We start from the raw sequence: 25625 nt of genomic DNA, 5'->3' as shown, positions 1-25625 counted from the left end.
GGGGGCTAGATGAGACCACACCTGGACTCAATTTCCCCTTTCCTCAATAATGTACTAACAAGGTCCCAGTGCCGACTTATTTCTCAGCGACAGACTTATGTTCTCTGGATAGCCTAAAGAACTAGGGAGTAGAAGGGTGGGACTTTGCGGCGGGCCTCACCATCGGTGAAGGGGTGCAGGTAGCCAAAGATGCGGAGGCCATAGTTGGTCCATTTGGGGGACACAGCCAGCTTCCTCAGAGTTGTGCGAATCTGTGCCAAAAAAGGGGAGGGACACTGTTACCCAGAAGAGGGAAGAAGAAAGTGAAGCGATTGGTCCACTCAGGGCTGGTGGGCGGACCGTGGCATGGCTTGGTGTGGAATGTAGGCAAGATTTCTGCTCCCACATGGCTGCTTTGTCTGGGTGACCTTGTACAATGCACAACCAGCACAGCTGTATGTGGTGGCCCTGGGTAAACTATAGCATGAGCCCCAATGAGGCTAAAGCTGAAATGATGGCAGAGGAATTGAAGGAGCCCTAGGAAGGGAACACTGCAGTTACTGTGCAGAGAGGAGAGAAGAGCCCACAAGATAAGGAAAAGAAAGTGAGTCTGAAAAAAGGAAAGATGAAGACAGAAGATAGGGGGATCAGAGGCAGAAGTGAGCAGGAGGGAGAGGAGATGGCACGGAGGGAAGCACTCACATGGGGGTACAGTGGGAAGTGGAGGTTCCTCCTGAGCTGCTGGACGGAACTGCCACACCAGTCTTCAAACACATGCAGGTTGGCGTGGCCCCGAAACTGCATGGGCAGAGAGGCAGGTGAGAGCGGGCACCCCCAAACCTACCCCTGTGGCCCTGTGACTTGAAGAGGCTGGGTAGAGGGACAGAGACACAGGCTACCCCAGCCCCAACTCTAGTGGTCCTCTCACTGTGGAAGGCCATGGCCCATTTCGGTCTCATTCCCATCCTTGGCACTTCCAGCTTCCTTCAGGAACTTCGTTCCCATGGCCTGGGTCTGTTTTTCTGGCCATGCATGTGTATACACACCTACACACTCTCTCTCTCTCTCTCTCTCTCTCTCTCTCTCTCTCGCACACTCCTGGCTCTCTCTTTTCACGCAGAAAGAAAGCTGATTGGTTTGCATTTCCCAGGCAAGGGGAAGTAACAGCCTTGACAGAATGGCAGAGATGACAGAGGGAACTGGAAGGAAGTGCCACGCTGAGGTTTCAGCTAGACATGCTCTCCTCCCCTCCCCCTCCCCTGATGCCTCTTCAGAGCAGAGCTCCACAGCTGTCTGCCTGAAACCCTATCTACCCAACGGTCTCCGTCTCCACGCTTGGGGCTCCCCTTGTGGGGATGCAGCTGGGGAAGCGCTGCAGGAAGTCTCTGGGGGGCCATCCTCAGACCAGGCCTCTTGCTGCTCCCCAGAGCTCAAAGCCTCCTCAGCCCAGACCTCGCCTGAATAATGAACCAGGTGCCTGGGGTTTCCAGGCCACCCTGGGAGGACAGGAGCAGAGGATGTATCCTGTCTCTCTACTCCGGCACAGGGCCCCGGAGGCCTGGAGCAGAGGGCCCCCCTTTCGGAAGAAAGGGCTAAGGCAGCAGCAAGTACTCTGAGTGGGGGGAGGCCTGAGGGGAGCTTGAGAGGGAAGGGGAAGCACGGCCCAATTTATCCTGACCAAGAGTTTCAGATTACCCCGTCTCAGCTCTTTTCCCCTCCCCTCCTCCAGAGCTTAATCTCCAGGTTGTGGGAGGTGGGACTTCAATTACTCTACACAAACAGACCCTGCCTTTCCCTCCCCATCATGGCCCATCCATTATCAGAATCTAAACTGCCCCTGGGAAAGCAGAGGAGGAAGGGCCCCTCACACTGGAAGCCCAGACAGAAGGAAGAGACAAGGTCTCCAGCTAGAGATTTGGAGGGAGGGGTGGTGAGGAGAGAGAACATGAGGGTGGGGGAGAACTCCTCAACAGGAATGCCAAAGATCTGAGCTGCCACGGATGGGGTGGCTCAGGCCCCAGCTTGGGGAAACACTAGCACACAGCTGGATCCAGAAAAGAGCCCATCACTGCCCAGCCCTTCAGCAACCTGGCACTTCCTGGGTGTGCTGGCCTAATCAATGCTAGGAATGTGGTGTCTTGGGAAGCAGCCATCACTCTAGGGAATATGAGTGGGGGGCTGGGAAGGGTAGGAGAGAGAATGTGGGCTGGATAGGTGGGGGGCGGGTTAAGGCTTCTTGGAAGGAAAGAATGGGGGTGCATTGTGCTGCTTCTGGAGAAATTCCTTAAGTCCCATTTACAAGACTCAGTGTCTCCTGGCAACGATCTCCTCACTGCCCCTTCCTGGGACATCCAGGGCAGTGTGCTCCAATCCACAGCAAACTGCAAGGTGGGGGGCATGCCACTGGAGAAGTCTGCTGTGTCAGCCAGGAGGCCAGAGGCCACAGTGGTTCTGGGCAGAGAAAGGAGGGAAGGAGGAAAGAGCAAGGCTGGCGACCTCCCACCTCCCTCTCTGGCCTCGCCTGAGATGCTGCAGGTAATCACGGGCAGGGGAGGCATGCTGCAGGAAGAGGACTACCCAGCTCCTTGGAGGTCTAGGCCCTCAGTCAGTCCTGTGAGCCCTCCAACCATGCTCCATCCACCCTCATGCCGTAGGTGGGGAGTCTCTCAGGGACCAGTGGGCACCATCTTTCTCCCCAGGCCCAGAATGGCAACCCCATCAGGATTTGTGTCACTCCAAGTTTTGGAGACTTTGTATCTGGCAGGGATGTGGGTCTCTAGCTCATCAGCACTGCCATTTGCCCACTTTCCATTGTCCAGCAGTGGCTAAGACCTAGTGGAGGGCACTGGGTACTCCCACTGCCAAAGCACATCCCCAGCCAATGGTGGATCTGGAACTTCTACTTATAAGCAGTTGAGAAGATATCTATTGAAACCCTCTCGTTTTAAAGGTGAGAATATTGATTACCAGAGATGTAAAATCCCCGAGGACACACAGCAATTATCCTTGTAGAAGTGGGGAGGGTGTCTTGGGATATGGGTGGAGGAGGGTAAGGCCAGACTGATGGTTCCTTGCCCAGGAAGGTCCACTGTCTTCCACCCCCATGACGCTGCCTCTACCAGGCCTCACTGGGCTTGCCAGGCCTGCCAGGCCCCAACAGAGCATCCAGCTGGATCGCAGCTCCTCCCCCTCCACTAATTCTTCACACTGCCTACAGAATTGCTGCTCTGAGGTTCCCAGAAGGCTTCAGAACAAAACCTCACGCTGGCACGTCTGACCTACCTTCCCAGTTCCCCCTCACACACACCCTGTCACACAGTTACACCCACCCCCAGCCCATGCCTTTACCTCTCTGTGCCTTACAAATATTATCTCCTGGTTGGTAGGCCTTTTCCCTTCGTCCCACCTGCAAACTCCAGCTCATCCTTCAAGGCTCTTCTCAAATCCTTCTATTGGAGGCCTTCTCCTTCCTCTGTGTTGCCTGCATATCTTAACTATTTGAATGAACAATGGCTCAGAGTAGTTAAGCCTAGAACCATGTGTTCCTTCATCGATTCTATAAGCACTGAGTGACTGCTTTGTACCAGTTAGAGATGAAAAGAGATGTGGTCCTCCAAGGAGGTGTGAGATGCAGAGGGCAGGAAGAGGAGAAAGCAGAAGCCACCCGGGGGCGTGAGCTTCACTCACTGGCCCCCATGGCGCTGGTGCCACACTGCTGCCAGCACTCGAGCACTCGCACAACCGGCACAGCCAGCAGCTGGTTCGCCTCGCCCCGTTAGGCACAGAGGCTGGACCACATGACCTCAGCACAGCAAGACAATGAGGTCACTAGTTCCTATCCACCAGACTCCTGTTCAAACTTCTAGAAACTCAGACTATTCTTGACTCCCTGTTCACACTGGAAATGAAGAGCTCCAGACTCCACGAAGACTGGAGGGAGCTCTGGGCTTTGAGGAAAGGGCCAAAGACCCATTTGGTGAAATCCTAATGAATAAAAGATGGCTTGTAAACAGAGATCACGTGTATCTCACCAAGGTAACCAAACTGTACAATGATGGTGTTTCTGGGCTCGGAAAAAAAGGAGTCTGATCCACACAAAAACTGGCCCACACATGTTAGCAGCAGCATTATTCATGAGAACCAAAAAGCAGAAACAGCCCGAATATCCTTCTATCAAGGAATGGATAAATAAGACATGGACATCCACACAATGGAATATCATCCAGCAATAAAAAGAAACAGAAGTACTGATACATGCTACAACATGGATGATCTGGAAAGACGTGATGCCCAATGAAAGAAGCCAGGTACAAATGGTCACATATTATTATATGATTCCATTTATATCAAGTGTCCAGAATGAGCTAATCTAGAGAGACAGAAAGTAGACTGGTGTTTCAAATGGGTGGATTATAGGCCTTGGCCAGGTAGATCAATTGATTAGAGTGTTGTCCTGATACACAAAGGTTGCAGGTTCAATCCCCAGTCAGGGCACATACAAAAATCAGCCAATGAATGCATAAATAAGTGGAACAACAAGTTAATGTTTTTCTCTGTCTATCTCCCCCTTCCTTTCTCTCTCTAAAAATCAATCAATAAAAAAATTTTAATGGGTGAATTATATGGTATAAAAATTATATCTTAATAAAACTGTAACACCCCTCCCCCAATAAAAGGAAAACCAGAGAAGGAATCTATATCCCAGCCCTCTCCTCAAGAGGTTCTGCCTCACCAAAGCCCACAAAATATGATTTTTGTGTTCACAAATTTCTTTCTTAGAACTCTTCTGGTTTTCCAGGGGGAGCATCTTGAGTAGCAGGCAGTGTTTTGGTCAAAGGACCCGTATGTTGACTAGTAAAAACTGGTTTTGAGGGTTAAGCAGTGGGGTTTGCCAATTAGTGTCTTATGATCTGGGTTGACATGGATAAGTTTTTGAGGTCAGTTACCCCATGAAGGCCAGGCCCCCCAACCCCGCCATCCACTCTGATGGCTTCTGACATACCAAGTACAATGCTCAAGGCTCTTTTGCTTTCGAGGGTGATTTCTGGCCTCAGACTCTGAGTGGCTGCCCAAAGTCTGGGGCAGGGAGACAAAGAAGAGATCATTGTCAACCTTCTTATGTCCTTCTTTGCTCACCCTCAGAGCCCTCAAAGCAGGGCTGTGTACAAGCTATGCCACCTTGAGTGGGTGAGTGAGTGAGTGAGTTAACCCTTCTTGTTACCCAAAAACAGGGGATAATAGTAGAGCCTGACAACTCCTGACAATTAGTAGATGTTAAATAAATGACATATCATTAACCTGAGCACTCCTTGCTGAAACTGTATGTCAAAAAACAGAAGACAGGTAAGGAGATGGAAAATGAGAAGTGCCCTGGACTGGCTGGGAGAGAGTGGAACCACTGTGCAGCTATGTGACTGCATGTGTTAGTCAGCCTTTAGGGCAGGGGTCCCCAAACTACGGCCCGCGGGCCGCATGCAGCCCCCTGAGGCCATTTATCCAGCCCCCGCCGCACTTCTGGAAGGGGCACCTCTTTCATTGGTGGTCAGTGAGAGGAGCATAGTTCCCATTGAAATACTGGTCAGTTTGTTGATTTAAATTTACTTTTTCTTTATTTTCTTTCTTTATTTTTTTAATCCTTTTTTTTCTTTATTCATTTTTAGAGAGGAGAGAGAGAGGGAGAGAGAGAGAGACAGAGACAGAGAGAGAAGGGGGGAGGAGCTGGAAGCATCAACTCCCATATGTGCCTTGACCAGGCAAGCCCAGGGTTTTGAACCGGCGACCTCAGCATTTCCAGGTCGACACGTTATCCATTGCGCCACTACAGGTCAGGTCTTTTTCTTTATTTTAAATATTGTATTTATTTCAGTTTTGTCTTTTTACTTTAAAATAAGATATATGCAGTGTACATAGGAATTTGTTCATAGTTTTTTTTATAGTCTGGCCCTCCAACGGTCTGAGGCACAGTGAACTGGCCCCCTGTGAAAAAAGTTTGGGGACCCCTGCTTTAGGGCCTTGCTTTCCTTGTTAGTAAAATAAGACGACTGGATCAGTGATTCCCTGAGGATCCTGAAGGCTGTAATGGGGATTTTGTAAATTACTTTCCATATTAAAAAAAAAAAAGTCAGTGGAAATTAGACATTTACCACCACAAGGCCATACGCTCTAAATAAAAGATCAACTATTTCTTTAAAAAGTTAATCCTATATTAATCACTATTTACTCTTTGTTCACTATTGTCATTTCATATCTCCAATCTTGATGGACCAGAAAAAAAAAGGGCAAGTTAATGATTAATAAATACAGAATGTTGTATAGTTATAATCTTTCAAAATAATTGGTTTGTTAGGAAAAACGATCCAAAAAGAAATATAATCCAGTCATCATAAACAAACTGCAAAAACATTTATAGTATGTAACAAATCATTTGTATTGCTAATTAATAAACTAATTTATAAACATTTAATGTAATTTATGAATTTATATGCTAATTTATGGACAGAAAAGAAAATAACCCAATGAAATAGAGTCAAGAGATATAAAAACAGCCTGACCAGGTAGTGGCGCAGTGGATAGAGCATTGGTCTGGGATGCCGAGGACCCGGGTTCAAGACCCCGAAGTCGCCAGCTTGAGCGTGGGCTCATCTGGTTTGAGCAAAAGCTCACCAGCTTGGACCCAAGGTCGCTGGCTCAAGCAAGGGGTTACTCGGTCTGCTGAAGGCCTGTAGTCAAGGCACATATGAGAGAGCAATCAATGAACAACTAAGGTGTCGCAATGCACAACGAAAAACTAATGATTGATGCTTCTCATCTCTCTGTTCCTGTCTGTCTGTCCCTCTCTATCCCTCTCTGACTCTCTCTCTGTAAAAAAAAAAAAAAAGAGAGAGATATAAAAACATAATCCAGGCCCTGGCCGGTTGGCTCAGCGGTAGAGCGTCGGCCTGGCGTGCAGGGAACCCGGGTTTGATTCCCGGCCAGGGCACATAGGAGAAGCGCCCATTTGCTTCTCCACCCCCCCCCTTCCTCTCTGTCTCTTTCTTCCCCTCCCGCAGCCAAGGCTCCATTGGAGCAAAGATGGCTCGGGCGCTGGGGATGGCTCCTTGGCCTCTGCCCCAGGCGCTAGAGTGGCTCTGGTCATGGCAGAGCGACGCCCCGGAGGGGCAGAGCATCGCCCCTGGTGGGCATGCCGGGTGGATCCTGGTCGGGCGCATGTGGGAGTCTGTCTGACTGTCTCTCCCCATTTCCAGCTTCAGAAAAATACAAAATAAATAAATAAATAAATAAATAAACAAACAAACATAATCCAAAGGGAAGAAATACAGTAGTCAATAAACATATGAAAAGATAAATTAAAAAAAAAAAAAGATCCAAACTGTGCTTAAAGGAGAGAAGGTTGGATTACTGGACCAATGATTTTTAAGGCACTTTCTTTTCAACATATTATCTCTAGATATGGTGGGGCATGATTACCTGATGATGTCACCTAGCACAGGCATATCCATGTTGTAATCCATCCTCTCTCAGGTCTTTAAACAGAGGCAGTTTCCTGGGGTAAATAACCTAATCCTACTGTCACATTAAGCATGATACAGCCTACTTCACTACTGACTCACAGCAGATGGGTAGATTGGAAATAAAACTACCCAGACTGAAGAGATTAATTCATGATGGATGTTGATACAATCCAGCCCAGAAAAGTAGTCTGCGTTCATAGGCCTTGGGACTAAGAGACCTTGGGTTGTGGACAAGTTGTAGAATGTGAAATCCAAATTCAAAACATTCACACCAAAGCACCATGGTACTATAGAATCTTGGCATAAGCATTTACTCAAGGTAATCTTGACTGTGTTAATTAACCTCCCTGAGCTTCAGTTTCTTGACCAAAAGAAAAAAAATCTGTCAAATCCTATATAAATAAAAGGTGTCCTTATGGTTATGACAACTTTTATTCACAGGTTTAACTGCCTCCTATAACAATTTTCTAAAACAGGGTTTCCTGGTCTATGTTCCTAAGATAGTGGTTTCACTGACTATTAATAGATGTTTAATAGGAAAAAAGCAATTCAGGGGGCAAATAAGTTTTTTGTTTGTTTCTTTCTTTCTTTTTGTATTTTTCCGAAGTTAGAAGCAGGGAGGCAGTCAGACAGACTCAGGCATACGCCTAACTAGGATCCACCTGGCATGCCCACCAGGGGGTGATGCTCTGCCCATCTGGGACGTTGCTCCATTGCGGCCGGAGCCATTCTAGCACCTGAGGCAGAGGTCTGGGAGCCATCCTCAGCGCCCGGGCCAACTTTGCTCCAATGGAGCCTTGGCTGTGGGAGGGGAAGAGAGAGACAGAGAGAAAGGAGAGGGAGAAGGGTGGAGAAGCAGATGGGCGCTTCTCCTGTGTGCCCTGACAAGGAATTGAACCCGGGACTTCCACACACCAGGCTGATGCTCTACTGCTGAGCCAACTGGCCAGGGCCAAGGGGCAAATAAGTCTGATACATGCTGAGCTAAACCAAGTTAAACAGATTGCTACAGAACTTCTCAGAAACTTTCATGTGCTAATGTGTATTTCCAAGAAGTGAATGCAATATATAGATTTTAAACCTTATTTAACAATAGACTCATTTCTTCCTGGAATATCTTATGGGACTGAATGGTTCAAGAAAGACAGTTTGAAAAGTCTATCTTTAAAATGGGGGATTGGTGTGGACATGAAAGTCATGGCTTCCCTGAGCCTTGTTTTTCTCGCCTATAAAATGAAGATAGTGGCCCTGGCCGGTTGGCTCAGTGGTAGAGCGTCGGCCTGGTGTGCAGAAGTCTCGGGTTCGATTCCTGGTTTCGATTCCCAGCCAGGGCACACAGGAGAAGCACCCAACTGCTTCTCCACCCCTCCCCCTCTCCTTCCTCCTGTCTCTCTCTTCCCCTCCCGCAGCCAAGGCTCCATTGGAGCAAAGATGGCCCGGGCGCTGGGGATGGCTCCTTGGCCTCTGCCCCAGGCACTAGAGTGGCTCTGGTCAGACAGAGCGATGCCCCGGAGGGGCAGAGCATCGCCCCCTGGTGGGCAGAGCGTTGCCCCTGGTGGGCATGCCCAGTGGATCCTGGTCGGGTGCATGCGGGAGTCTGTCTGACTGTCTCTCTCTGTTTCCAGCTTCAGAAAAATACAAAAAAAAAAAAAAAAAAAAAAAAGATTAAAATGATGATAGTGATACTATTTTACAGGGTCATAAAGCTGATATGAGATGGTACACAAAGCCTGGTACATAGTAAGCCCATAAAAAATATTAGTTCTTCTCTAAAGGAAGAAACTCCAATAAGCCTGAAACCCTCTTTTTTTTTTTTCAAATTAGTTAAAAAAAATTTAACAATAACCACTGGAAAAATTTTTTCTGTGGTCTCTGGAATTATCTGTAAAAGCCATTTTTAAAATCCTCTCAAAGAAGAGGGACAACAGAAAGTCCCTTACCTCTGAGAGCCAGGGGACAGCCTTATTCCACTTCAGGTAGCTGCTGTTAGTTCTCTCGCGTCGCTCAAAGTCTTGGTCCTGGCAGAAGAGTGAAGAATGAACTTGGTGGGAATATTAAGGTGAGAACAGATTCAGGGCCCCTTGAAAGTGTGTCTGAAAAAGTAGAGGTCAGGCCTGGCCAGGCAGTGGCGCAGTGGATGGAGCGTCAGACTGGGATGCGGAGGACCCAGGTTCGAGACCCCGGGATCGCCAACTTGAGCGTGGGCTCATCTGGTTTGAGCGAAAGCCCACCAGCTTGAACCCAAGGTCGCTGGCTCCAGCAGGGGGTTGCTCGGTCTGCTGAGGGCCCGTGGTCGGGGCACGTGTGGGAGGGCGGTCGATTGACAACTAAGGTGTTGCAACACGCAACAAAAGACTGGTGATTGGTGCTTCTCATCTCTCTCCGTTCCTGTCTGTCTGTCCCTCTCTCTGACTCACTCTCTGTCTCTGTAGAAGAATAAATAAATAAATAAATAAATAATTTTTTTAAAAAAAAAGTAGAGGTCAGGAAGCTCTTATCTACTTCAGGGACATTCCACTTATCATGCACATGGTGCTCTCCTGCAGTTTCATCAGTGTGTGCTCCCAAGGCTTTTTCTTTCCTGAAGTTTTCAGTCTTCCTATGTGGAAAAAAACTTTTCTCTAATTAGATCAGGCCTCCTCTTTCTCTATATCCCCCAGGACTCTGCCCAAGTTTGTCACTCATTTGTCCTAACAAATGAGAGCCCCTTGGGGACATCCCAACTGTTGCCTATTGTGCAAAGGTTTAGTTTGGGTCTGTTGGGGTCTTGGGGACCCATATCTGTTCTAGGCTCAACCACTGGGCTGCAGGCTAATTAAATCCCAATTTTCCTTATCTCCCCACCACCAAGCCTGCTGCTGCTCCGGCCTTACTAGTAACCTTTGGTACAAGAAAAACTATAGGAAAAACGCTCCATTATACACCTGTCCCTTCACTATTTGTGGGGTGGTGAGGGGGCGTGCCTCTCTAACACTTCACCTCTGACTCTTAGAAGCAAGGACTGGAGTTCTAACTAAAGAAGCAGCCCAGTTTTCACGCTGTCAAGAGGCAGGACATGCTCGTCCTGCCTCAGCCCTCTGTTACTGCTGGCAATGGGGCCACATATCTGGAGGAACAGACATAGGCATCTTGCACTATGTAACGAAGGCTTTGAGGAGCACAGGATGCCCATCTCTACCGACCCAGTTAGAAAACCCTCTGATTCCAGGCTGCCATCCCAGGGAATCTTTCTCCTCTGCCTCTGGTACCACAGAAAAGCAGGTTTCCCTTTAGGTCATCAGGGCAGAGGTAACCGAAGTCCCATGTTACTGCATTGGCAGGGAAAACGGGCTGGTCCCGTGTCACTGCACTGGCGGGGGAAACGGGCTGGTCCTGTGTCACTGCACTGGCGGGGGAAACGGGTTGGTCCCGTGTCACTGCACTGGCGAGGGAAACGGGCTGGTCCCGTGTCACTGCACTGGCGGGGGAAACGGGCTGGTCCCGTGTCACTGCACTGGCGGGGGAAACGGGCTGGTCCCGTGTCACTGCACTGGCGAGGGAAACGGGCTGGTCCCGTGTCACTGCACTGGCGGGGGAAACGGGCTGGTCCCGTGTCACTGCACTGGCGGGGGAAACGGGCTGGTCCCGTGTCACTGCACTGGCGGGGGAAATGGTCTGGCACGCACCTGGAGGCCTGGCTTCTGGGGGTGGTAGAACTGGAGGTGTGGGTTCACAGCTGGGATATTCCTGCTGGCCAGCGCTTTGGCCAGTTCTCTCCAGCTGCCATACCCTATGGAACGGAAAGAACAAGAGAGGAACAAGGTCAACATCACCTGAAGACCTCATAAATCTGTAAGATTTGGGGGGAATAGTAGAGGTAAGCATCTTTCTGCTGGTCCTCACCCCTCCTCATATGGTGGGCGTGAAGTGCGCGTGGTGGTGGCATTGGGAGAAAATTACGACCTTAGCCAAGGCCAGTTGGGCAGAGAGAGAGAGAGGAAATGAGCTTATATCCCATTAAAATGTGCTGTTTTCTCAAATCAGAGGAGGAGCCAGGCCAGGTGAACACGGAGCGTTTTCCTCCTGTTGGAGAGCCTACAGCCTGACTCCGCCCCCTCTGCCCTCCGAGGCAGATTTCTTCCAAAAGCTGCTGTGGGGAAATGGCATGAAACGCAGTGGAACTAAGTGCTCCCTGTACTAGCTCCCTGTTCAGCCCAGTCTCTTTCCTGCAAGCCCAGGGAAACAGCGTGGTATCCCGTTCCCCGCCCCCCACCCACAACATTAATTGCTGTGTTGCTAGATGGAAGCAGAGGTGGAGGAAGCAGGAAAGGATGGGCCTGGAACTTGGCGTGGGTCAAACAAATTTATAAGATCTGAGGCCTACACATTCCTGGGTTGATCTGGAGGCTGTGTGACTACTGATGCTTATACCCTGACAGCTCTGGAATTGCTTGGCTTATTTACATCTGAGCAGGCTGAAAGCCAAACCATGATGAAAATGAGGGGGTACAGGAAATGGCTGGGGTGCTAGCATGCATTTGCAACCAAGTAGAGAGGCAAGGAGCTGTGCTGAGGGTGAGGGTGGGGGAAACAAGAATTCAGCGGTCGCACTGCTCTTTACTGTGGTCAGAGCCTACCCTATGTCAAGGAGATGGCTTGGGCATGGCTTTTAGACTTTGAACATGCGGAACCAAACACTGTTAGCCATAACCAGAAGCACAGACTATCAAGGGCTGGAAGGGGCTTTCAAGATCATCTAGTCCAGGGGTCCCCAAACTTTTTACACAGGGGGCCAGTTCACTGTCCCTCAGACGGTTGGAGGGCCGCCACATACAGTGCTCCTCTCACTGACCACCAATGAAAGAGGTGCCCCTTCCAGAAGTGAGGCAGGAGGCCGGATAAATGGCCTCAGGGAGCCACATGCGGCCCGCGGGCTGTATTTTTGGGATGCCTGATCTAGTCATTTCAGATGAGGAAAATGGGACCCTGGCTGCTCAAATGCCTTATCCGGGCTCACTTAGCATGGAGTGACAAGGCTAAAACTAGAACTCAAGTTCAAGTGAATTTTCAATGAACTGCTGTTTTCCCTCCCACAGGTCCATCAAGATGCTCCCATGATACTAAGTGGGCTCTGCACACAGGAGTTAGACTACCATCTCTGATCCCTAAGAGCCAATAGCTGGCCAAAAGCAGAAGTGTCACAGGAGCCCCTATGTAGGTGCCAGGAGGGCACAGACAGCCAACCAGACACAGAGGAAAGAGCAAATCCACAAATAGGGATGTTTAGAAGGTGAACATCAATGTTTTGCATGAGTGTTTATGTAACTGATTCTAGAGAAGATTGACGATGGAGGTGTGGGGGTGATTTTCTTACCTCATAGGCAGGATCTCACCCGAGCCTTTTGACACTCTATGAAATAGGCCAGGTCTGTTTACTCCCATTTCACAGATGGGGAAAGAGAAGCTCAGTTTAAAGTCACAGAGTTAGCTGTTTCAAAGCCAGGATAGAACAGAGAGCCTCAGTGTCTCACAAGCTAGCACCTCCTCATTGTGCCTACATTTTTCCCACGGGCACTTTTTGGCACATGTTGTGGCATCCCCCAGGCAGAAGCCTCAGCTGGAGATCTCTGCCTTTGGGTTTTTACAAAGACATCAAACCTCTGTTCATGTTATGTTTATAGGGACTTCTGCGGGTTTATCTTTCTGCCATCAAGGTCTCTCCTGTTTCCATGGCTGGCCAGCTGGCAGTCAGAAACAAAAGGTCAGATTGGTTCATGTAGGGCGATGTTCTGGGGAAGCAGGATTCTGGGGCCACTGAGGTGTAGTGAGGGTATGGCAGTGAGGCAGAAAGAGGACAGATGCCCTGCATTTCTGGATGAGCTCAGGGGAAGGCTGTCCGTTCACCTGCTAATCCCAGTTCAGCCACATCTCATGTAAAGCCCCATCCTTTTCCAAGCCCAAGGAGCTGCTGGCTAGTGATTGGGCGCTCAGGTCACCCAGTGAAAAATAAGTCACATCATGAGAGGAAGAGGGCAGGCCCTGCTTGCTTCTGCCTCTGAATAGCTAGGTCATCTCTTCCTTGACTTTGCTCTTATAACTAACCACCTACTTCAGGCAAAGTTGTGAGGGAATAATAGTACAAATGCTGTTTGCCTTATCAGTGGGAGTTACAGTAGGTCTCAGGTGCACATTCTTTCTTATAACTAGTTTTTAATTCCAGTCAAATCCTTTTGACTCTGAAAAGTCACACCAGCAGTGAGACGACGTATCCTAAGGTCAATGAACCACCACGGTGGGTCTTCAGCATGTCTCCTGGCATTTGCAGGGAAGGACAAAGACGCTTTCCTTGACCAACTCTTAGATAGGCTCCTGAGCCCTCCTGTAGATAAGGCCTAGTCCTTGGTCCCTGCCTTTGGCCTGCCTAGCCCAATTTTTAGGAAGAATCCTGTTAAATCTTTTCGCAAAAATCCCCAAGCCCTTGATGTCTTCCCTTAGTGGTTTTCATGTACTGATCCACTCACTTTGCTTCTTGGCTATCAGTCCCCAGTTGTCTTTGCCGTATTCAGAATTGAGCTCAGTTCTATACTGAAGTCTCTCTTCCATATTATGATAATACTGAACAAAATCTGTCTTTATCACCTTTAACTAGTGTCCAGCTCTATTTCTCTTTGAAAAAAAGGTAAGAGGTGTCTTTCTCAGTGAACAAGGACAAACCCACAGCAGGGATAACGGGATCAGTGAGGTTAAATCATTCGCCTGGGTCACAGGTAAGTCTGGATGGCTTTGATATACCTGGAAAGTCAATAGCCCAGCCTTTAGTAATTGAAGGAGTAGGAAATTCCCTATGCAAATGTCACAATATAGCAGAAAGGCAAGCAAGGCTTTGGAATGAGAGAGGTCAAATTGTACATACACCACTTAGAAACAGTGACTACTTAAATCAGTCATTTAACCACTTTGGCCTTGGTTTCTTCAGTTGGATGGTGAGGATAAAAACAGCTGCCTCATAGGACCACTGTGAGGACTAAATTATGCATGTCAGATTTAGCGTAGTGTCTGACACCCAGGAAGTACTCAGTAAGCATCTCTTTCTCCTAATAATTTCTGACTTTGGGTTTTTAGACTTGGGAGTCAGAAGACGAGAGCTCTAGCCTGTTTAAAATAGTATAAATAGCAAACAGCCAGTGATGCTTTGACTCTCTTCTCTCTGTGCTTATTGACCAGAGAAGTAAGTGGATTATAGGCCAGCAATGACTCAGTGATTCAGTAGTAGAGCAAGAAAACACGTCTTGTGTTCCATGGGTACTGCTTTCTGTTCCCCTGTCCCACATTCATCTCTCCCCCTCATCCCACACACACACTTAATACTCATCAAGTGCATATTAAGTACATATTAAATGTGAGGCACTGGGCTGAGCAGTTGGTATTTCCTTTTCCCCAGCTTTTCCTTTGTATTAACCCAGCCCGTGGATACCTAGCATTGCTTAGCCCCCTGGGGGAACATGGAGCTAAAGAATGTGCTGATTTAACTATCGCTTGTTACTTGCCCTCTAGTAAGTGAACTCCTCCTGCTCCTGGCCAGACCTCTCCTCCTAGAGTGCCAGCTGCCAGGGCCTGTTTCTCCTGCAGCAGGTGTCACATTTGTGCCAGGAGACAGACGCCCTGATCTCAGGTGACAGATAAAGCACCACCATGGGCCTCACATTCTACCCTCACAAAGCTGGGCTATCAAATTCACCATCAGCCAGAACTTTGCCAGCATCCCTCCTCTGTGTAACGTGGCCTCTTCAAAGGCCTAAAGATGATCATCTTGAGTCTTTGGTGAAAATGTGACACACATACATCTCTTTGTGCTTTATTTCAAAGACTCTCACATACATTATTTCACTGCATCTTCACAACCTCCCTGTGAACTGTTGTCATCTCCATTTTTGAGATGAAGAAACAGAGGTGAAGTCACCAGCCTAAGGTCGTGGAGTGAATAACATAACCAGGCATCCCCAAACTACGGCCGAGGACCACATGCGGCCCCCTGAGGCCATTTATCTGGCCCCTCCGCGCACTTCCGGAAGGGGCACCTCTTTCATTGGTGGTCAGTGAGAGGAGCACTGTATGTGGCGGCCCTCCAACTGTCTGAGGGACAATGAACTGGCCCCCTGTGTAAAAAGTTTGGGGACCCCTGAATAACCCATGGGAAGGACTTAGTGCCTGGAATGTGAAAAGCACTGAACACACTGCAATTTGTAATTTTATTAGTCACACTGTTGCAGGTCTGAAACTTGCATTCATTTTTCCTGACCTCTAGTTTGATTCTCTAGTTGATACATCATGTGGTCAACAGGGACAGTCACACCAGGAAGAAAGGAAGCCACTCACTGCTCAGGCAGATTTTAGATTTTGAAAGTATAGCTGACAGGATTTGTGGATGCATTGGATATGGGGAAAGGAATCAAAAATGATTCAGAGATTTCTGACCTGGGCAGATGGAAGGCTGGAGTTGCCACTTACTGAGATGAGGAACCTGGGATGGGGTGTCAGGAATAATATCTGAAGGAGGAGTGAATACATTAGGGGTGCAGAGAGGATAGCATCCAGCAGGCAGAGGCAGTGGAAATAGTACTTCTGAGCTCTGTCTCCAGACTTGGGGCAGGGCTCCTGAGCTAAAACACACTTTGCAAGAGGTTAGGACTGCCAGGGCCATGGGAACATGGGGTTGAAGGAGGAGACTCATAGAGCGGGCCCCACAGGCTCTACTGGATATAAAGGACCCAAAGATCCAAAGTGAATGTAGATAATGTGCTAAGAATCCCAGCATCTGAACAGAGAAAAGGTGATGAAATCCAGAGGTGCTAAACAGAAATGAAGCCCTTGTCTTTCCAGAGAACAGGAGGTTGTCTAAGGAAGAGGAGGTCATGACACCTAGGCCATGGTTTCGCAAATGCCAGGAACCAGCACTGAGTTCCAAGACAAAAAGAGGGAGGACTGTGAGGGAGGCACACATCCTCAGCATAACAAAGCTACCACAGCTAGAAACCTGCAGGGCCTGAGCTCCACCAGAAACCTGAGGTGTTACAGACAGCCAGGGACTATCACCTGGGAGAGAGTCTCTAAGGCAAACCCAAAGCTCCAATGGCTGTGTGGCCTAACCTTTCCTTTCCAGCCCATCACATCTTAGGGAACTTGATGCAAGAGAAATTATTACTAATTAACCTTGACAGTAAACACTTATGTGTCAGGCATATATAGACTTATATTTATATTAAATGAAATATACATAATTTTATTTAATACAATAACCCTTCCAGGAAAACAAGGCTTAGAGGTTAAAATATTGCTGAAAATCACTGACTGGGCAGTGGCAGAGTGGATAGACCGTTGGACTGGGACACAGAGGACCCAGGTTCGAAACCCCGATGTCGCTAGCTTGACCATGGGCTTATCCAGCTTGAGTGCAGGCTCACCAGGTTGGGTGTGGGGTCGCTGGCTTGAGCGTGAAATCATAGACATGACCCCATGGTCACTGGCTTGAGCCCAAAGGTTGCTGGTTTGAAGCCCAAGGTCGCTGGCTTGAGCCCAAGGTTGCTGGCTTAGCAAGGGGTCACTCAGTCTGCTGTAGCCCCCCAGTCAAGGCTATGAGAAAGCAATCAATGAACAACTAAGGTGCCGCAACAAAGACTTGATGCTTCTCATCTCTCTCCCTTCCTGTCTGTCTGTCCCTGTCACTCTCTTTGTCTCTGTCACAAAAATAAAATCACAAAGGTACTAAGTGACAGAGGCCAGTGTATATGAATTCAGAACAAAAGCCTGTGAACTTAATTCCATTACTCTATACTGACTATACTTGATAATTTTGTCTACCTCTACCATCAATGTCATTACTACCTGTGTCAGGTACTCATTCAGTCACCAGTCTATCTTCTTCCCAACCCTTCCCAAAATTTCCTCCCACTCCCACTCACCCACCCACACCTGCTACACAGCCCCCCAGATTACCCCTACTGGGCTACTAACATTCTCTGAAAAGCCAAAGAAAAGTATGAGGGAGTATGGAGACCCAAATATCCCCAAACAGCTAGAAAATTGGCCATGAAACATCTGAGCATAGCCCTGCTACCTTCCTCCTGGTTTTCGAGCCTCTTCCTTCCCAACCTCAAGTAAGCAATCCAGCTATCCAGCTGTGTGTATGTGGGCAGGGGTTGGCCAAGGGGTTATTAGTGATTAGGTCAGCTCCTTCTCACTCTTTCTCATAGCACAGGTATTGAGGCGAGAGGGACTAAGGAGCAGTAGAGAGGTGGAATTCTGAGGTCTCCCCAACTCCTCCTTGATGAGTAGACAGAGATGGGTAGGGCTCTGATGAGCCTCTTTCCCCACAACCTCCTCCTTCCCCAAGCTGCTGCTGCTCAGAGTCAGGCTCAGGAACTAGAAGAACAGGCAGCTGTTCCTGCCAAGCCAGCATCTGAGCTGCTATAATGGTTGTGGCTGCTGGCAGGTCAAGGCTTGTCAGTGAGACATAAGGTGTTGTACCTACTGCCCTGGGGCACGCTGCCTAAAGGGGGCCCAGAAGAGGGTATCGGAGCTATGCCAGGTATATGTTCCTATTTCAGCCCTGCTGTCAGTTTCCTGCTCACCCAAACGTCCAGATTCAAGTATAAAACTTTAAGAGAGAAGATGAGCAGACAGAGGGCAAATGCCCTCCCTAGTCTGCTGCGGCTGCTCTGGGAAACAGGGTCTGACTGTACGCAGCCCAGATCAGGAACTTTCCATTCCCCAAGTTATGGATTTGATTAGTACAGGCCCCAGACGGTTTGGGCAGGCCGTGAGGCACCTCCAGGATATAGTCATCACCATCATTACAAAAATGTAAACATAACAAAAACAAACCCCACAACCTTTAAGGCCCCATTTACTAGTCAGTGACAGAACAATTACAGCCTTAAACAAAATTCTATCCAATGGCAATTTTGACTGAAGAACCTTGGAGAAATGGCATGGTTTCAGGAAAATCTAGAGGTAATAGGGTTTAGGATTTCTAAAACAGGCCCAAGCTCCCTGAAAAGGTGAAGACCTTTTCAGCTGAAGACCCCTGATCCAGGCACATGTGAGAAAGCAATCAATGAACAACTAAGGTGCCACAACTATGAACTGATGCTTCTCCTCTCTCTCCCTTCCTGTCTTTCCCTGTCTGTCCTTCTCTCTCTCTAAAAAAAGAAAGGAAGGAAAGAAGGGAGCCTTGTCTAGAGCGTCAGACTCAGACGTGGAGGACCCAGGTTTGAAACCCCCAAGGTCACTGGCTTGAGCGCAGGCTCATATGGTTTGAGCAAGGCTCACCAGCTTGAGCCCAAGGTCACTGGCTCGAGCAAGGGGTCACTCATTCTGCTGTAGGGTCCCCCCCCCCGCCCTGTCAAGGCACATATGAGAAAGCAATCAATGAACAATTAAGGTACTGCAACAAAGAATTGATGCTTCTCATCTCTCTTCCTGTCTGTCCCTCTCTCTGTCTCTGTCACACACACTCTCTCTCTCACACACACACACACACGCACACATCTCTAGACAAGGACCCCTTGGTATTTTTAGAATCCCTCTGAACCCTCTAGGCTAGTTGTTTCCAGTTTTCTTTCTAGACAGGGTCATAGACAAGCTTTGGAACATGGAGGAAAACATGTGCTTTTCCATTCCCTTTGTCACTGGAGAAGACCCACGTTCCTGGGACTTCCTCAGCTCTTGTCATGCTTGTAAGAAAGAATTCAGGTGAGACAGGACACAGCACTCAAGCAAAGCATGCAGTTTATTAAGCCAAGCTATACACTTGGCACAAGGCACAAGAGGTCAAACTCAGCCAGTCAGAGTGCTTGGGGTCTTAGAGGTTGTATACTTTTTAGCTGTAAATTTTTTTTCTTCCCTCCCTCCCTCCCTCCCTCCCTCCCTCCCTCCCTCCCTCCCTCCCTTCTTCTTCCCTCCCTCCCTCCTTCTTCCCTCCCTCCCTCCCTCCCTTCTTTCCTTCCTTTCTTTTTTTAGAGAGAGAGAAGAACAGACAGGGACAGACAGGAACGGAGAGAGAGGAGAAGCATCAATTCATAGTTGTGGCACTTTAGTTGTTCATTGATTGCTTTCTCACATGTGCCTTGACCAGGGGTCTTCAGCTGAGCCAGTGGCCCAGTGCTCAAGCCAGAAACCTTGGGCTTCAAGCCAGCGACCATGGGGTCATGTCTATGATCCCACGCTCAAGCCAACGACCCTGTGCTCAAGCCGGATGAGCCTGCGCTCAAGTCTGCTATCTTGGGGTTTCGAACCTGGGTCCTCAGCATTCCAGGCCAATGCTCTATCTACTGTGTCACCGCCTGGTCAGGCATTAGCTATAAATTTCAAGGCTCCCCTTCCACGATATTGGGACTAACATACAGGGTTTCAAGGTCATTTGAACATCTGGTGATTTTGTTTTGGCAGCTATTAAGACTGCTGATTCTCTCATTTGGTGAGTGAGATAAACCCCCTTTGTCTGCTCCCTCCCCTTTTCCTGCCCTGATAACTGTCTATCCTACCTAATACTGTCCTCTTTCAAGGAGAAATTTAAGTGGTGATCAAGAACAAGCAATCAGCAGGTTGGGAAAGAGTAAATAAATTATTCAACCACCAGGCATTTATTGAGCACCTGTTGTATACTTAGTACTCTGCCAACTGTCGTGATAGAGAGGTACATATATTCAGTTCCATCCATGACTAGGTTAGGGCAGTTAGGGCAGACATCATGGTAAATGAAAGGACCAATGTGTCTGTTGACTAACATGTGTGCTGTGGCACTCACACCCATGCCAACATTCAGGGATTACACAAGCCGGTTCTGCTTTATGCAACAGGCAGATGCACATTAGGCAGCAGGGCTGAATGGGTGCTAATGATATTGTTAACATAAGCAAGTAGATAGATATTAATGGGAAAAGAGAATAAAAGGAATTGGATGTTATAGATTTTTTCTTTTAAAAATTTTTTTAAAAAGACTTTATTCATTTTAGAGAGGAGAGGGAGAGATAGAGAGAGAAAAGGAGAGAGGAGCAGGAATCATCAACTCCCATATATGCCTTGACCAGGCCAGCCCAGGGTTTCAAACCAGTGACCTCAGCATTCCAGGTCAATGCTTTATCCTCTGCACCACCACAGGTCAGGCAACATTATATTTTATTAAAACTTGGAAAGCTCACTTCAGTAAGAATATGCAACATCCCATTTAGCTTAATTTGCTAGAAGGCTAAAACATTCACAGGCTAATTAGCCCACTGTGCCCTCAGAGTCCACTGTGCCACTGAGCCCTCAGACTGAGCCAGGTTTTTCCAGACTCCTGAGGTAAAATCAATTCATACCTAAACTATGGGGGAAAGTGATCTGAGTTTCCACTTTACTTATGCACAGTGGAAGGCAGAATGGCAACCATAGAGGCTTGTCAGTCTAGCCTAGAAAAGGGATCTAATTAGTTAGTGGGAGGAACCAACACGAGTCTGCAAAATTTTAGTTAGCTTAGAGAGAACCTAGTACTTCCCAGCCTCAAAATATAAATACAAGTTCAACAGAGACTGGCCTTTCTTTTTAACCTTCTCTCTGACTTCCTGCTGAGAGAAACTTGCTAGCCACAATTGCATCTATGTTGTGTGGGCCTGTAGTCAGATGGTTTCCCAAGTACAGGCTTTGAGCAGCACCTTACCTGGACAGAGCTTTGATATGGGCCAAACCATGGTGCAGAATACCTGGACGTTGATTTTTGTGCTGGGCTTAATGAAGACAAGACTAGGCGTTTTTCTCAGCAGGACATACGGAGATAAGACATTGAGAACCTATGAACAACCTTCTATTTCTGCAAAAGCCTAAGCTTCTCCAAGTGCAGGTATTATAAAAGACTTTTTATATGACACTGTCCACAAACCCTACTTCAACTGGCTTCAGAACCAGTATCAATATGATGTTGCTTGATGACTTTCCAGACTTGCAGGAATTGCAGGCAAAATGCTCAGCAAATATTTTCTGGGATAAGGGAACTGATCTTCAGGGTCCTAAAGAATTCAGGAGAAGTAACACAGGTACAGCAAAACCCTGATTCTTTATGATGGCAATGGAGTAATTCAGCAGAAATGTCACCAGGACTTAGCCCTGGCCAGAAGCTCAGTTGGTTAGTGTCATCCCATAAGCCAAGGTTGTGGGTTCAATCCCTGGTCAGAGTATGAACAAGAATCAACCAATGAATGCATAATAAGCGGAACAACAAGGTGATGTCTCTTTCTCTCCCTCCCCCTTCCTCTCTGTCTATAATCAATCAATTAATAAATTAAAAGAATAGAAATGTCACCAGGACTCACCTGAAGATTTGACATTGCCCATGGAAGCTCTGAAAGATTGGAGCCATAGTAGGACAACAGCCTAGTAGCTAGTCAAAAGCCAGGACTCTTTTTTCTATGGCTCTCCAGGTGGAAGGAGGGAGCAGTGAAGGCCCAAGACCCCAGGAACTCTCCTTCCCAACTAGTGGAGGTGGTTCTTCCCCAACTTGAGTGACAGGGGTGGTTTCCATAGTTTTACAGTTAGTTGTCCCTCACTATATCATGGTTCACTTTTCGCAGTCTCACTGTATGATAGATTTTAAAATTGTATTTATCTAATTTTGGATCGCGGATTTTTCGCTATATCATGGGATTTTATGGTATATAGGTATTTTTATATATTTATTATTTTAATTATTTTTATGGTAAAATAAGCAAAATAAGTGTGGAAAATGTTAATAACAGTGTGGAAAAGGTTTATAAAAGTGTGGGGAGGGTTTATAAAGCCTTAAAATATATATAAATAATAAAATAAATATAAGGTCGCTACTTCGTGGAATTGTGCCTATCACAGGGTTCTGGAAACTAGCCCGCGACAGACGAGGGACCACTGTATTTCTTGGAGGATATTCAGGGACAGAAAGTGTTATGTAAATAAAGACTAGAAGCTAGGAAACAAACACCCTGAACATTGGAGAAACGAACAGAGGGGAACAAAAACAAAGTTTAGGAAATGTGGCTTTGAAAAAGAGAAAAGAGAGCAATCACCTAGCTAGCTACTGAGACAAGAAGGGAGAAATGGGAAATATTTGATAATAACTATGTTAATTATGCAGATTGTGGGGTGACCACAGGAAATGCCAAATGACAGAAAACAACACTTTTCAAAGTCCTCTTCCTACATTAACTACTTAAAACCCATTCACAGTTTAGTACCATGTGCATATAACAGAGTATAACTACAGCAGCTAACACATGTGCATTTGCCCAGGCCAGTCAGCATGCCAAGCACCTGGCATGCATTATCACATTTAATCTCCATTTACAACCATTTCAGGTATTTATCAATATTACTCCCATTTTACAGATGAGAAAACTGAGGCCCTAGGCAGTTAGGAGGGTACTTACCTGCAAATAATAGTGTTGAAATTTTTCAAACCCCAGTTCACTTGACTCATTAAAAAAAAATTCTAATAAGTATCTTACACAGACCTATTTGTTTGTTGGGGAAAAAAAACAACAAGGAAATCAGGAAGAACTAGGACCCTGAGGCCAAGAAAGTTTTCTAGGGCAACCTAAGGCCAGGTTTGGGACCAGAGGCCAGAAGACACAGCCTCTCAGCCCTCTCGGCCCATAGTTTCTCCTCTTAGAACAATGCACTCTTTTAAGCATCTTATTGAGCCCCTTCTCTTTTCTGCATCAGGCTTGAAAACAAGTAAGATCCACTGTCTGAGCTGAAGGGCTGCCAGCTGCTAGATTTGTGAGGTCTGATAAAGGTGACTTGCCAAAGTCAAGCTGAGGTTATTGTAACCTGTTCTTGGGTAGGAGAGGCAATGAACGGGACAGGAAAAGCATGGTATTTGGGGGTTCTGCTTTCTTCCTTCCCACAAAATATCATTTTAATGGAACCTCATGGGCTAGACCACACCAAGGGCAGAGACCTAAGTTGACTGTTAACCTCCACACCTGGGTCAACCATCCCACCACAACACATCCACTTAATGTTTTTATATCAGAGCTCTTTCATATTCTTGGTCTCATTCTTATTTCTTTCCCAATTCCATGAGTTATTTCCATTTTTCTCATGGGGACACAGAGACGCACATATGAGTTAATCGGTTTGTCTAATGTCCAAGGAAGTCAGTGGTGAGGCCAGCATAGAGCCTAGGCCTTTGATTCTTGGCTGAAGACTCAGTACATCATAGTACAGTGCTCATCTGTGGCTACTGGAGTGAAATGAGCTACAGGGTGGAGGTGTTTGGGAGAACTGTGACTGACCCCAATCTACGGAGAAGTTGAAAATTAGTACTGTGCTGGCAGGAACTAGGTTGTATTTGTCAATACAGTCCCATTGGGGCTGTATTAACAAACATTCACAGGTGAAATGAGCAGGTTCAACACATCCCAGCTTCAGAGAGGGGTTAAATTAGTTGGGCCTGATTTTCTATTCCCATTGTATAAATCAGGTACTTGATGCATGTGGAGTGAATGAATGAATGAATGAGTCACAGGAGGGTTCCAGGAGGGGCTTGGCATGTCTATCATCATAGAACTGACTAGGTGCCTTCTGGCCAGAGACAGTGAATGAGACACTGGAATATTCTGAAAAGTTAACCCTGTGGGCACTCACAATGGTAAAGATGTCAAAGTCACAACCCAAAGGGACACCTGACCCAAGCTAAAGCACCCAGACTGTCTTTCCTGGGAATTTGAATTCTGAGCAGTGACACACAGAGGTGTTTGTAGCCAAGCCATTGACTGGCTGCTGAGATTCCAGTCGCTGACCTGGTTCTTGGTCTTTCTGGGGCCTGATTGCGAGGTTCTCTCTTTACTTCTGTGGGCTATTCTGTAGTGTTTTTCAAAATTACTCTTTGCCTAAGTTAGGCCGGTAGAGAGGGAGGGAGGAAGAAAGAAAGAGAGGAAGGGAAGAAGAGAAGGGAGAGAAAAAGGGAGGGAAGCAGGTAGGCAGGAGAGCCATGTGTTAACTGCAACAAACTATAGTGAAGGACCTGTTTTTCTAGTTTTGGTTTTAATTTCCAGTCTGTCAGGTAATCATTCTACACATTAGGCAGCTTGCTCCACATACCACTCACCATAGGAGTTCAAAAGGTCCAGAATGGCCTATTATGTTTGGTGAGATGATTTCACTATCCCATGCTGATGTAGCTGCAATGTCAGATTGCACTAAAAGGTTCTCTCAATGCTTACTCTAACTTTCTGTACCTACTCACTGAGGACAGGTAACCAAGAGTTTGTGAGGCAAACATGGTAACCATTACACTATGGAAACACCTTCTAACAGTTTATAGAATAGTATTGGCAATCAGCTGGAGTTTCTAGGGGCCCAGGTAACTTAAACCTCTCTTTGAAGCTGGGATATGTGGAAACTACTAATTTCCACACAGGAGAGTTGAGAAGGACATCACTGTTCCTGGGGAAAGCCCCAGCCTGGCCCCACTCAGAAGTTCTGCTTTTCCTCTATCCTTGTTGGCTGGTATTGCTCCAGCCTGACCCAATCCACCCAACATTCCTCCTCCTTCCACCCGCTGTCCCAGACTTCCTAAATTCTCAGTCAAACACGAACATGTGGTTTGCCAGCAGGTCTCTATTATGAGGATAGCAGCCTGGCCTTGGCCTTCAGCTCCTGATTTTACCTCTGGAAGAATGAAGAACATTTAGCAGTTTAAAGGAGAGTGCCCAACCAAAAGAAGAGAAAGCAGGGACTCAGATACTTGTGCACACCCATGTTGATAGTAGAATTATTTACAATACCCAAAGGTGGAAACAACCCAAGGACCCATTGATAGGTGAATGGATAAAGAAAATGTATACAGTATACCCATTCAGTGGAATATGGTTCATTCTTAAAAAAGAAGCAAATTCTGACACATGCTACTACTTGGATGAAACTTGAGGACATTATGCTGTGAAATAAGCCAGACATAAGGCCAAATATCATTTAGTTCTACTTATATTAGATACCTAGCAGAGTCAAAAGAGGCATAGAGGCAGTGGAGAATGGTGGAGAAGGGGCAGGGGGTTTCGGAGGACAGGGTGGTAAGATCCTTTTGACTCCATTAGAAGAACAGGTGGAGGGAGGGGTGTTTTTATAATGGAGACTTTCTGAGGCTTC

The 25625-nt window shown here is 47.2% G+C and overlaps 1 protein-coding gene across 1 annotated transcript in view; it reads right to left on the bottom strand.

The window, feature by feature from the left end:
* Positions 1-25625, bottom strand: part of B4GALNT3 (beta-1,4-N-acetyl-galactosaminyltransferase 3) — a 130959-nt gene that overhangs the window by 15775 nt on the left and 89559 nt on the right. Inside the window, exons 2-5 of the mRNA XM_066258656.1 lie at positions 11156-11259; positions 9431-9508; positions 682-777; positions 161-251 (exon numbers count right to left, since the gene is read on the bottom strand). Of these exons, the coding sequence (XP_066114753.1) occupies positions 161-251; positions 682-777; positions 9431-9508; positions 11156-11259 (369 nt within the window). The remainder of the gene's footprint in view (positions 1-160; positions 252-681; positions 778-9430; positions 9509-11155; positions 11260-25625) is intronic.

This window comes from Saccopteryx bilineata, chromosome 2 (genome assembly GCF_036850765.1).
Source record: "Saccopteryx bilineata isolate mSacBil1 chromosome 2, mSacBil1_pri_phased_curated, whole genome shotgun sequence".
Classification (NCBI taxonomy): Eukaryota; Metazoa; Chordata; class Mammalia; order Chiroptera; family Emballonuridae; genus Saccopteryx; species Saccopteryx bilineata.
Note: the sequence above shows the minus strand (reverse complement) of the source record. Positions and strands in the feature narration are given on the sequence as shown.